Source organism: Orycteropus afer, unplaced genomic scaffold (assembly GCF_000298275.1).
Source record: "Orycteropus afer afer isolate SDZICR_OR568_19922 unplaced genomic scaffold, OryAfe1.0 scaffold00083, whole genome shotgun sequence".
Classification (NCBI taxonomy): Eukaryota; Metazoa; Chordata; class Mammalia; order Tubulidentata; family Orycteropodidae; genus Orycteropus; species Orycteropus afer.
The window spans coordinates 6,160,607-6,172,358 of NW_006921670.1; the positions used below are offsets into that span (position 1 = coordinate 6,160,607).

The following is an 11,752-nucleotide window of genomic DNA, read 5'->3' on the forward strand; positions in this document are numbered from 1 at the left end:
GCGGGGTCTACTGGATTGCCTCTGTCATCCAGGCAGCGGGTAGGCGCCGCAGGGCAGGGAGGGGGCGGGGTCTACTGGATTGCCTCTGTCATCCAGGCAGCGGGTAGGCCTCGCAGGGCAGGGAGGGGTGGGGGCGGGGCCGCAGAGTGATTTCTCTAGTCGAGGGTGGGCAGTGGGGAGGCAGAAGTTGGCCTAAGGCAAAACTCCCACTGACGTTTCTGATTCCCTTCTTGGCATTCTCCCACCCTGCCTGTCTTGGCAGGGAACAGAGCTTGCTAAACTTGGAAACTCCCATTTTCACAGTTTATTCCAAGGGTGCTCATGCTGTCAACAGTTGGTTCTCATCACTGCCATGTCGTCGTCATCGGGTGCCATTGAGTTAGCTCCAACTCTCAGCAACCCCGTGTACCGCAGGACAGAGCAGTGCCCAGCCTACGCCAGCCTCACAGCCCTAGCCCTGCCCACTGTGTCAGTCCACCCCACTGAGGGTCTTCCTGGTGGCTTAATTCCTGGCGGCTTAATTCCTGGCGGCATGGCTTTGTGTGACTGCTGTGGAGAACAGGGACCTGGTGCCCGTGAGTTCCTGGAATGGAGTTCAGTATAGGCTAGAGAAGAAGGCAGGCTTGTTCCCCACCCCCCTCCCCTCACTGGTGCCCTTTCCTCCTTGCAGGCTATCGGGTGCTGCTCCGCTATGAAGGCTTTGAAAGTGACGCCAGCCATGACTTCTGGTGCAACCTGGGAACCGTGGATGTACACCCCATTGGCTGGTGTGCCATCAATAGCAAGATCCTGGTGCCTCCGCGGAGTGAGTTGATGAGACCAGTCCCTGTCCTGGTTCCTATAGGGCCCTTTCTAGAAGGGGGCCCTCTGTTACGTTAGACCAGAAGGGAACGACTTGCCTCCTTGCTTCCTGCCCTTCCTTGCCCAAAGGCCCCGTGGCCGATCCAAGTTATGGAGTCCAGCTTTATAAGATGAGGTGGTCTGCTGGCCTGAAGAGGCAGAAATACATCGTTCGGGCCTCCTTCTTGGTGCTGGGTCAGCTCTGGCCCTGTCACGGGAGCGTCATCAGTCTGTCACCAGGATTCTGCTCTTGTCTCCGCAGCCATCCATGCCAAGTTCACTGACTGGAAGGGCTACCTCATGAAGCGGCTGGTGGGCTCCCGGACCCTCCCTGTGGATTTCCACATCAAGGTCTGGCGGAGAGCCCTGTGGGTCTCCTAACTGGTCTCCCTCCCTCTTTTCTGCTTTTTTTTTTAAAAAATATACTTTATTTTTCAGACAATTTAAAAAATAATGTCTTAAAAAAAAACGTATGGAGTTCTACTCCGTAGCATACGGGGTTGCCATGAGTTAGAATTGACCAACGGCAGTTTAACCAAATGTTTTATGGAAAAATTGTGCAGAAAGTATAGGGTTCCCGCATGTTCCCCTCCTCTCACGCATCTTTTCTCCTATTAACATCTTGGATTATTCCTGTGGTCTGTTTGTTACAGTTGATGAAAGAATACTGATTCACGATTATTAAGTTCATGGTTCACCTTCAGGTTCACTCTGTGTTATACAGTCCTAGGGGTTCTGACAAATGCTTCATGTCACGTGTCTACATGACAGTGGTCTCACTGCCCTGAAAATGCCCTGTCTCCACTTAGTCATCCCTCCCCGTGGCAACCACTGATGTTTTCATTCTACAGTTTGGCTTTCTCCAGAATGACCACATAACATCTGGTCAGGCAACATCCTACCACATATACGTCCTTGGTCCCATAAGGTTCTAACAGAGTTCAGAAATCCCCATTGGAGATTGGGGCGTAGTGAATGTAACTGGACATCACGAACATGACAGCTTCCTGCACACAACACGTGTGTGTCATGTCTCTTGTATACAAAGTGATTGCACTGCCCTGCACATAGTGGCCCAGTACGTGTGTAAGCCATGATACATACGTCATGATAGTGCTGACAAACGCCTGTTACTGGCTTATATACCTGTTGTACTGTGCTTTCTGTCTAAACAGTGTGCTTCCACTCTCGGGCAGCAACATCTGAGCCTGTGTACGGAGTGTCTCTCTTGAGCGTTGTGGCATTATCTCTGTTTTGTTTTCTTTTGACAATGAAGTGCATCATGGCTCCCAAACACAGCAAAACCAATGCTACTGACAGCAGCAGCAAGAGGCCAAGGAGAAGGACATATTTGGAAGTGGAACAAAAAGTTATTAAACAATAGGAAGGTAGGAAATCAGTGGATGCCGTTGCTCATGATTTAGGCATGTCTGTTTGCCAAGTACATGAGACGATGTTTGCACGGCGTCCTGTTCCACAGAACGTACTGTGTTTGTTAAGCGACACATCATTGTTGTTGGGATCATGTAGGGTGGAGCTTTTTCAGACTGACTCCTTTCACTTAACAGTACGCAGTTAAATTTCCTCTGTGTCTTTTTGTGGCTTGATAGCGCATTTCTTACTACTGTCACGTGATAGTGCCATCATGTGGATGTACCATGGAGCCCTGTGGTGCAGTGGAAAGGTCAGTAGTTCAAGCCCGCCAGCTGCTCTGAAAAGATAAAAGCCTTGGAAACTATGGGGCAGTTCTCCTCTGTCCTATAGGGTTACTAATGAGTTCATGAGTCTGAATGGCTCAAGGGCAGTAGGTTCATTTTTTTTTTCATTTTTATATGGATAAAGTACATTTTGGTTGCTTCCAGTTTTTTACAGTTGTGAATAAAGCTGCTGTAAACATTCACGGGCAAGCTTTTAGGTGGATACACGGTTTTATCTCTTAGGTAACCACCTAGGAGAGTGATTGTCATCTCAGCTAGCCTGTGTTTACATTTGTAAGAAGCTGTCAGACTTACCTTTCAAAGCAGCTGTAACATTTTGCGAGCCCCTCCTACCCCCACCCGCCATGAATGTGTTTCTGTTGCTCCACATCCTTGCCAGCGTTTGGTGTTTTGGATTTTTAGCCATTCTAATAAGGAGCTCTGAAGGTGCAGTGCCTAAGACATTTGATTGCTAACCAGAAGGTTGGAGGTTCAAACCCACCAGCCACTCTGTGGAAGGAAGACTGGGCAATCCACTTCCGTAAAGACTTACCGCCTCAGAAACCCAAGGGGGGTCGCTGTGAGTCACAGTGGATGCAATGGCAGTGAGTCTGGTTTAGAAGCACGTGGTGGTGTCTCGTTGTCACTTGGGTCTGCAATTTCCTAACGGCATATGATGTCGGGCTTGTGTTCGTGTATCTTATTGGGTGAGGTTTCTGTTCAGTTCTTCGGGAAGTCCAGCTCATTGATTTTATCTTTTATGGAGCATGCTTCTGGTGGTGCATCTAAAAAGTCATCACCAAACCCAAGACCCATCGATCTTCCCCTGTGTGGTCTTGTAGAAGTTGGATAGTTTTGCATCTTACATTTGGTCTGTGGTCCATTTTGAGTTAATTTTTTTGAAAGATAAAAGCTCTGGGTCTAGATTCCTTTCCTTCTGCCGGAGTATTTTTTTTCCAAAGGCTCTCTGGCAGGACAGTCTTCGGTGTCTTGACATGTCCCAAGATGGATCAAACTCTGCCACCGTGTGGTTGCCATGTGCCGTTCCAGCTCGGGTCAGACTCCTCCCCTTCCAGCCCCATCATCTGTCTGCTTTCTGCTCTTCCAGCCTTGCCTTTGCTCCTAGCTGTATTCAGCAGGGTTCGTGCGATGGGTTTGATTAAATGCTTTTTGCCTAGGACTTTGTTTTTAAATATATGTAACTAATTTCATTGAAAATACACACAGCCCAGCAGACATTGACCAGTTCAGCGGTTTCTACGTGTACAACCCAGTGGCATCGATGATATTCTCTGAATTGCATGACCAGGCTCACCCGCCTCTTCTGAGTTGTTCCTCCTACTTTAACGTGAACTCACTGCCCCCTAAAGGGCCTGTCTAATCTTTCAAGCTGCTGTTGTCAATTTGATCCCACACAGAGAGGTCTTCAGAGAGCTCAGTGGCCAAGGCAGGCATTCTTTAGTCGGGAAGCTGAACTGTTGTTTGGTTTAAGAAGACTTCAGGGGACATTTTGAGTTGAAAGTTTAAAGATCATCTCCAGGCAGTAGTTTCAGGGGTTCATCTAGCCTTCAGGGCTCCGGAAAGTCTAGGTTCCATGACACGTGGAAACTCTGTTCTGTCTTCCCCTTTCGATCAGGACTCATATGGAATCTTTGATCCAAATGGTCAGTAACGGTAGCCAGGCACCATCCGGTTCTCCTGGCCTCATGCCACAGGAGGCGGTAGTCCAGATCCTCCTTCTGTTTCTGACTTTCCACCTTCCTCTGCAGTGTACTTATTCTCTGGTACTGGGGGGCATAAAAGGATCGGACCCTGCCATCCAGGACTCTCCATCTGGCAGAGGAAGGAAAACTGCCCTGATTCTAAACCGTGGGTGTGTCTGGAACCATCTGTGTGGCTAGTTATTTTAATTAAAAAGCATACAGTTGCTTAACTTAGAAAGTCCTATGTACACAGTACAGATTCAGAGGGGTCAGAAAGGCAGACAGTGGGAAGGTCTTCTCGCTTGTGAGTGCTGGGCCGCACCTGAGTTGGGGATACATAGGCAGGCAGTTCTCTGAGCCTCGGGCAGGAACCCCAAGGACGTGTCAGTGTGTCTTCAAAGGCTTCATGGGGAAAATGGCATCTGAATGGAACCTCAGCGGGCAGGGCACCGGGTTGTGGAAGCCACTGGTCGAGAATGAGGATGGAATGGAAACTGGAGCCATGTCACCCAAGGCACTGGATGCCAAGGGAGCAGTTTTACACTATGGACCTTAGCGAGTGCCCAACTGCGCTTCAGCGGGAATGGCCCACAGCGCTTCATGGCAGCACTCCCTGGCTTGTTCTCTAAAACTAGAAATGGTTTGTCTCTTATTTGAACTTACTGGGTACCACGGATTTGCTAGTTATCACTCCACATGTTGTTAATGAAGGAGCTCTGATGGTTCAGTGGTTAAAGCATTTGGCTGCTACCCAAAAGGTTGGCAGTTTGAACCCACCAGCCACTCTGTAGGAGGAAGATGAGGCAGGCTGCTTCCATAAAGAGTACAGCTTTGGAAACCCTGTGGGGCCGTTCTACTGTATCCTGTAAGGTCATTGCGAGTTGGAATTTATTTGATGGCAGTGGGTTTTGGAGTTTACGTTGTTGAAAGTGCTTCCTCATAGCGCCTTGTACAGCTGCCATATTTGTGATTGAAGATGATTGTTAACTCTTTTGAGGCTGGCCCTTGTCTTAGATGAGGCAGGAGATAGTGGGTGGTGCAGGCCCCTAGCTTTCAAGGAGGCTGCTTTTCTACATAAATGAGAAGGAGCTGGATTCTGCATGGAAGAGCCAGGCAGCCATTAAGCACTGACTAGCTGTTAGGTGAATCAACTTGATGTCACTGCGTTTGGTTTGGTTTGAGCTGTTAGGTAGGTACCCAGTCCTGCAGAGCACACTGCAGGGGGATACAGACACAGAAGACAGCCCAGCCCCTGGTTGGGGCAAAAAGATGACATGGCGGACAGAAAGGGGGCACACTGAGATCGTGGGGACAGAGTTGCTGTGGAGCGAGGCCTTGAGGGGTCACTGGGAGAAGAAGGGACTTGATTTGACATGGAGCCTCCAGCTTTCATAAGACAGGCCTTTCCCGTGCAAGTGCGTGGAGCCTGACGTGCCAGTCCCCTCTGAAGATTTGGGGTGTGGAGGGGGGAGGAGGATGGGGTTGTGGAGGTAGCTCCAATCCAGACGTGCCCCTTGGTGCCTGCAGCAGAGTAAGTGCTCAGTGAAATGTTTTGCATGAATGAATGACCAGTCAGCCAGGGTCAAGGCTGTGTGCTCGTGTTTGTTCGTTTATCCAGGAAAAAAGCATTTACTGAGCACTGACCCTGCCTGGTTCTGTGTTGGGGCTGAGGCTGTGCAAATGAACCAGACCCAGTTTCTGCCTGTGCACTGCTCAGGTTCTGGTGTGTAACCATAAACAAATACATGCAGTTGCGCAGCGTTGGGTTGTGGGCTGCGGGGTGGGGGGCACAGAGGAAGGGATCGTCACAGGAAGGGCTGGGGAGGGGAGGGGCCCCAGAGGAGCTCGGACTGGGACTCACCCTGTGCCATGTCTCCCGTGGACGGGGCTCCGGTGTCAGGATGTATCCCAGCCTTTGAGCTGCAGCTCAAGGATCTGCCTGGTCTTATGTGTGCCGACAAGTCAGTTCCCACTCCGGGTTGACAGAGTAGCATTGCCCCGTAGGGTTTCCTGGGCTAAGATCTTTGCAGGGGCAGATTGTAGGTCTTTCCCCTGCAGAACGGCCAGCAGGTCCCCGCTGCCGACCTTTATGTTTGCAGCAGAGCTTTTAATCACTGCGCCACCACCAGGGCCACTCCTGTCTGGTGTAGGAGTCGGCCTTTCCTGTCTTCTGCTTGCTGACCTCTGAGCCAGTCCCCCGCCTGGTATGCTCAGGCTTAAACAATAGCCTGCTCACCCCCCTCCTAGGCTGGGGACCAGCTCTCCCAGTCAGCAGGCCGAAAGGGCTCTTCCCGCCCTTCCCCTAGGCCCTGCCAGGATTGCTCCTGAGATGCTGTGACAGGAGCCACACGGGGCCTCGACGTGTGAGGCTGAGGGAGCGTGGTATGGCCCCTGGGAGCAGAGTGCAGAGCCCTGTGGGAGTGTATGAGGCTGCTCACTTGGGACCTGCTGGAGGCCCAGCTCTGGCTGTAATGAGTCTATGACTCTGGGTGGGCAAGTCATGTGACCTTTCAAAGACACCTCAGTTTCCTTACTCTGAAATGGGTTTCATAATTCTCATCAAATCAACTTTATGGCATGTGGGTGATGGGAAGCGGTGCCCAGGTTCCAGCTTTTGCCATTTTGCCCTCAGCGTTGTCCCAGGGAATGAGGCCCGGCTTGAGCCAGGGGTGATGGAGGATCACCTGCCCACGTCCTGCCTTAGTCTTTGGGATGATCCCCGACACCTCTGCTGTCCTCCAGGAACTTCAGAAGCAGGAGGTCCCCGTGACCGGCACGTGTGTCTGTTGTCTCTTCAGATGGCGGAGAGCATGAAGTACCCCTTCCGGCAGGGCATGCGGCTGGAAGTGGTGGACAAGGCCCAGGTGTCGCGGACTCGCATGGCCGTGGTGGACACAGTCATCGGGGGCCGCCTGCGGCTCCTCTACGAGGATGGTGACAGTGATGATGACTTCTGGTGCCACATGTGGAGCCCCTTGATCCACCCAGTGGGCTGGTCACGGCGTGTTGGCCACGGCATCAAGATGTCAGGTTGGCAGAGGCCCGGGCCGGTGACCTAAGGCTCTGTCTCCAAGGCCTGGGAGGGGACACCTGCCCTGCACCTCAGCACAAGGCCACGAGCCCGGGGAAGCCCAGCTGAGGTGCAGGGCCGGCCCAAGCTCACCTTGCAGGTGGTCGCCACACAGATGTTGCCCAGGTTCAGGGGGTCGATGGGATGCTGAGGCCCAGAGAGCTTATGTGACTTGGCCAAGGTCACTTAGCTTGTAAAATCCATAGCCCCCTGGCCCTCTCCCCTATCACGTGGGGAGAATGTGAGGCTCCAGGGTGGCTGCACTCAGGGACCAAACAGTCTGTGCTCTTTGCTTCCTGGGCTGGACTGGTCTGTCTGCCTGTGGGGTAGGGGCTGCCAAGCGGCCCTCATCCCAGGGGCAGACCTGCAAAGGCCCCGCTAGCTGTCTTCCGTTCCCTTCTCTCTCCCACTCCTGTCACCCCAAAAGAGAGGCGCAGCGACATGGCTCACCATCCCACCTTCCGGAAAATCTACTGTGATGCAGTCCCCTACCTCTTCAAGAAGGTGAGGCACAGCCCCTGGGACTTCTCCCCTGGCCATAGGTCCATGCCCGGCCTGTGGGCACTGCCCTTCCCCTTGGCCTGCTCACACGTGCCCCGCCTGCTCCATTTCCTTAAGGTACGAGCTGTCTACACTGAAGGTGGTTGGTTTGAGGAGGGGATGAAGCTGGAGGCCATCGACCCCCTGAACCTGGGCAACATCTGTGTGGTGACCATCTGCAAGGTGAGCTTGGGCCGGCCCTGCACCTCGGCTGGGCTTCCCCGGGCGCCAAGGTGGCAGCAGACCTCTGCTTCCCAGCAGCAGGCACACTGTTGGGCCCAGAGGCATCCGTGCTGCCTTCCCTAGCACTCGTTGTTCCTGGAGCCCCAGGCGGGCGTGACAGGTCCGCTCTTTCCTCAGAATATTTCAGGCCGGGTCTGGGCTACATTGAACATGTGCTTATTGCACACCCGGCCTGAGCCTGCTCCTGAGTCACGTGACCCTGCTCTGTCCCCTCACTGGGGGCTTCCTGCAGCCAGTATGTCATGTCCTTTGAGTGCTGGCCTAGCTGTGAGCCCCGGGCCGGCGGGCTGCACAGCCTCCTCCACGTTGGCTACAGCCTGAGAACAGCAGCCACCCGTGGCACCCCTGGCTCATTTGTCCTTCCAGCAGGGTACGTGGCCCGCTGGCCCGCTGTGTAGTTCAGAGGTGCTCGGCGCTCTGAAGGAGCGGCTCCAGGAAAGGCTGCCCTCGACCCAGGCGGGGCCATCTGTGTCCCTGCTACAGCAGCTGGGGCCGCTGTCTGTGGTGTGCTGTTCACTGTCTGCCCACCGCGACAGGTTCTGCTGGATGGCTACCTGATGATCTGTGTGGATGGTGGGCCCTCCACGGATGGCTCAGACTGGTTCTGTTACCACGCCTCCTCCCACGCCATCTTCCCAGCCATGTTCTGCCAGAAGAATGACATTGAGCTCACACCCCCGAAAGGTCAGACTCCTGAGGCCACTGTGATCTGGCCTCCTGGTGGGGAGGGGCAGGGTGAGGCCATAGGCCTGGACTCCAGGCCAGGCAGACCCCTGGGGCTCGCACTTCTGAGCCGTATCCAAGAGGTGATGCAGAGCCACAGCTGGCCCTTAGGCTGCCAGAGTCGACTCAGCCCTGTGGTCGGTGTGTGGCTTCGTAGGCAACGAACAACCTGTCCAACGAGGAACCGCGATCCTAGCACAGATGCGGGCCTGGGGATGAGGGGGAGCCTGCTGGGTGGACTCCAGGACACATCCTAACCAGGCTGTGGTGGCCCCTCGGCAGTAAGGCCTTCCCCCACCCCCTTTCCACGGCCCTCATCTTGCTCAACATTTGAACCTCCTGCTCACCCAGGATACGAGGCACAGACTTTCAACTGGGAGGCCTACTTGGAAAAGACGAAGTCAAAAGCAGCCCCAGCAAGACTCTTTAACATGGTGAGGGGACAGGGTGGAATGGGGGCCGAGCGGCCTCAGGACTGGCCCCGCAGACCACTGTCCGGGCTGTAGTGCCAGCCCTTGCTCTTTCCTTGAGTCTCTGCCGCTGAGATCAGCCCCGTTGGGAGGAGTCCCAGAGTCCGGCTGGGCCCTGTGCTGCTCCTTGGTTCCCATGGAGAGGGGCTGTGGCCGGGGAAGCGGTACAGTGGGCTCAGTATCAGAGGAGCCCTCCCCGAGTCTGGCCGCCTGACACCTGTCCCTGCCCCGCCCCCAGGACTGCCCCAACCACGGCTTCAAGGTGGGCATGAAGCTGGAGGCCGTGGACCTGATGGAGCCCCGGCTCATCTGCGTGGCCACCGTGAAGCAGGTGGTGCATAGGCTCCTCAGCATCCACTTTGACGGCTGGGACAGCGAATACGACCAGTGGGTGGACTGCGAGTCCCCGGACATCTACCCCGTCGGCTGGTGCGAGCTCACCGGCTACCAGCTCCAGCCCCCCGTGGCTGCAGGTCTGGGCTCTGGGGGCCTGGAGGGCCCTGACTTTGCCTCCTCTTCTTTTTCCCTCCCGCCAACCACCTCCCTCCCCTCTGGCCCACCTGAGTCCTTGGCATGAGGTCATGAAGTTGCACGGACCACTCCCAAGTGAGGCAGGAGCCGTTTCCCCGCCTGGTTCCTGTCCCTCTGGCCTATAGAGTGCCTTCTTTGGTCTTGCCCACTTGTCATATGTTCGTGCCCTTGGGCACCCAAGTAGACCACCCAGGTCCTCTGAGTACCCCTTGTGACAAAGGTGGGAAGAAGGGACAGCTGACCTCTAGCCTCCCTGCCCTGTCTTCTGGCCCTGCCCAGCCTCGTTGGGGCCCTGTGTATAAGGAAGGGGTGCCAGTGTCTCAGGGTATTGCCTATACCCTGTGACCTTCCAGAATTCTCTTCTCATTTCTTCTCTTATCTTTCTACAACAGAGCCAGCCACACCTCTGAAGGCCAAGGAAGCCACAAAGAAGAAGAAGAAACAGTTTGGGAAGAAACGTAAGTGATGCTTCAAAGTACTCAGGCTGATGGGGTCTGGGGAGGGAGGCATTGGGCCTGGGCCTGGGCCTGGGCCTGGAGGGGCGGGGCCTGGAGGGGTGGCCAGCCTTGTAGGACTACCTCGAGATGTGTCTCATCACCTTAGCTTCTCGTCCCTCCCCACCTTTCCTCCCTTGCCCTTTGGCCCCACCTGCCCTTCACCTGTGTCTTGGGACAGCTTATAAAATAAGGGGGTTTTTGTAGCTAGCGGTGGCCCAGCTGTAAGCAGGCTGGGGAGGGACAGCGCATGGGAGAGGCAAAGCCGTCCTTGAGGGCCACAGGCTTGTGACAGTGAGGTGTGTTCGTGACGGCACCATATGGAGGAGAGCGGGAGGAGGTCCCTGGCCAGATGCCGGCAGGAGGAGGCCCTGCCCCAGTCAGACCTTCATGGGTGAAGAAACCACAGGCCGTCAAGAGACAGAGAGAGCCTCCCTGAGCCTTGGTTTCTTTATGAACCCGGCCAGGAACACACAGCCAGTGAGGGCTAACATCAGCGTGGCTCCTCCCGCCCGACCCCCAGCCATGCTGCCTTAGCCCTGGAGGCCTCCCGCACAATCCTGTTGCTGGATTTGCTTCCACTTTTTATTCAAAGGGAAAAGAATACCGCCTGCCAAGACCCGGCCCCTCCGGCAGGGCTCCAAGAAGCCCCTGCTGGAGGAGGAGCTGCAGGCCGCAGAGCAGACCGCGGCTGAGCCCGTTCCTGACGAGGGTAAGTGCTGCCCGTGGGCCCGAGGTTGGGACTCTCCAGCGCTCAGAGGTGGCCTTTGTCTTTCCTCACCTGGGCACAAAGGAACAGTCAACATTCGAAGGGAGTTTCCGGCCCCACACAGCACTTCTCCAACCACCTGCCCCCAACTAACGGAGCCGTCTTGCACCCAGGCTCCTGGGCCCTCTGTTCCTCCTCCTCCTCCTGTCTCTTCCCCCCCCCATGCCCCTCCCCTGTTGTTTGACTGGTAGGTGGCAGACTGGCTGGGTGTCACCAGGGCCCTGCACCCTCTCTGCTGTGGTGCCCAACAAGAGGGTGAGAGGAGGGCGAGGCCCTGCCCTTCCCAGAGTCACCTCACGCCTTCTCTCCTCCCTGCCCCCTTCCTTTGAAGTCACCGATGATGTGCAGGTAAAAGAGGAGCACCCGGCCAGGGCTACACCCGACACGGCTGCCAGTCCCCAGCTGCCTGTCCCCGTCAAGGACATCAAGCAGGAGACAGGCGACTGACCTGGCCACCAGCCGGAAGTCCTGCAGGCTTCTCCACCGCCACCACCCTCCACCTCACCAGAGTTTGCAGACTGAGACTTAGCAGAAATTCTGCCTGATGCTGGGGTCCCCTTGACCTGCCCTCTCGCTCTCCTCTGCCTTCCTCTTGGGCAAGGCCCATGTGGCTGGAGTGCCTGAGGCCCCCCAACAACTCCGTGAGCGGGTCCCTCTCTGGCTAGTGTTCCC

The 11,752-nt window shown here is 55.3% G+C and overlaps 1 protein-coding gene across 1 annotated transcript in view; it reads left to right on the plus strand.

Annotated features, from left to right (window-relative positions):
• Positions 1-11,527, plus strand: part of L3MBTL2 (L3MBTL histone methyl-lysine binding protein 2) — a 22,088-nt gene extending 10,561 nt beyond the window's left edge. The window contains exons 7-17 of the mRNA XM_007941773.2: positions 671-805; positions 1,103-1,191; positions 7,039-7,270; positions 7,738-7,814; positions 7,929-8,033; positions 8,630-8,777; positions 9,168-9,250; positions 9,525-9,759; positions 10,210-10,275; positions 10,907-11,023; positions 11,412-11,527. Of these exons, the coding sequence (XP_007939964.1) occupies positions 671-805; positions 1,103-1,191; positions 7,039-7,270; positions 7,738-7,814; positions 7,929-8,033; positions 8,630-8,777; positions 9,168-9,250; positions 9,525-9,759; positions 10,210-10,275; positions 10,907-11,023; positions 11,412-11,527 (1,403 nt within the window). The remainder of the gene's footprint in view (positions 1-670; positions 806-1,102; positions 1,192-7,038; positions 7,271-7,737; positions 7,815-7,928; positions 8,034-8,629; positions 8,778-9,167; positions 9,251-9,524; positions 9,760-10,209; positions 10,276-10,906; positions 11,024-11,411) is intronic.
• The last annotated feature ends 225 nt before the right edge of the window (positions 11,528-11,752 follow it).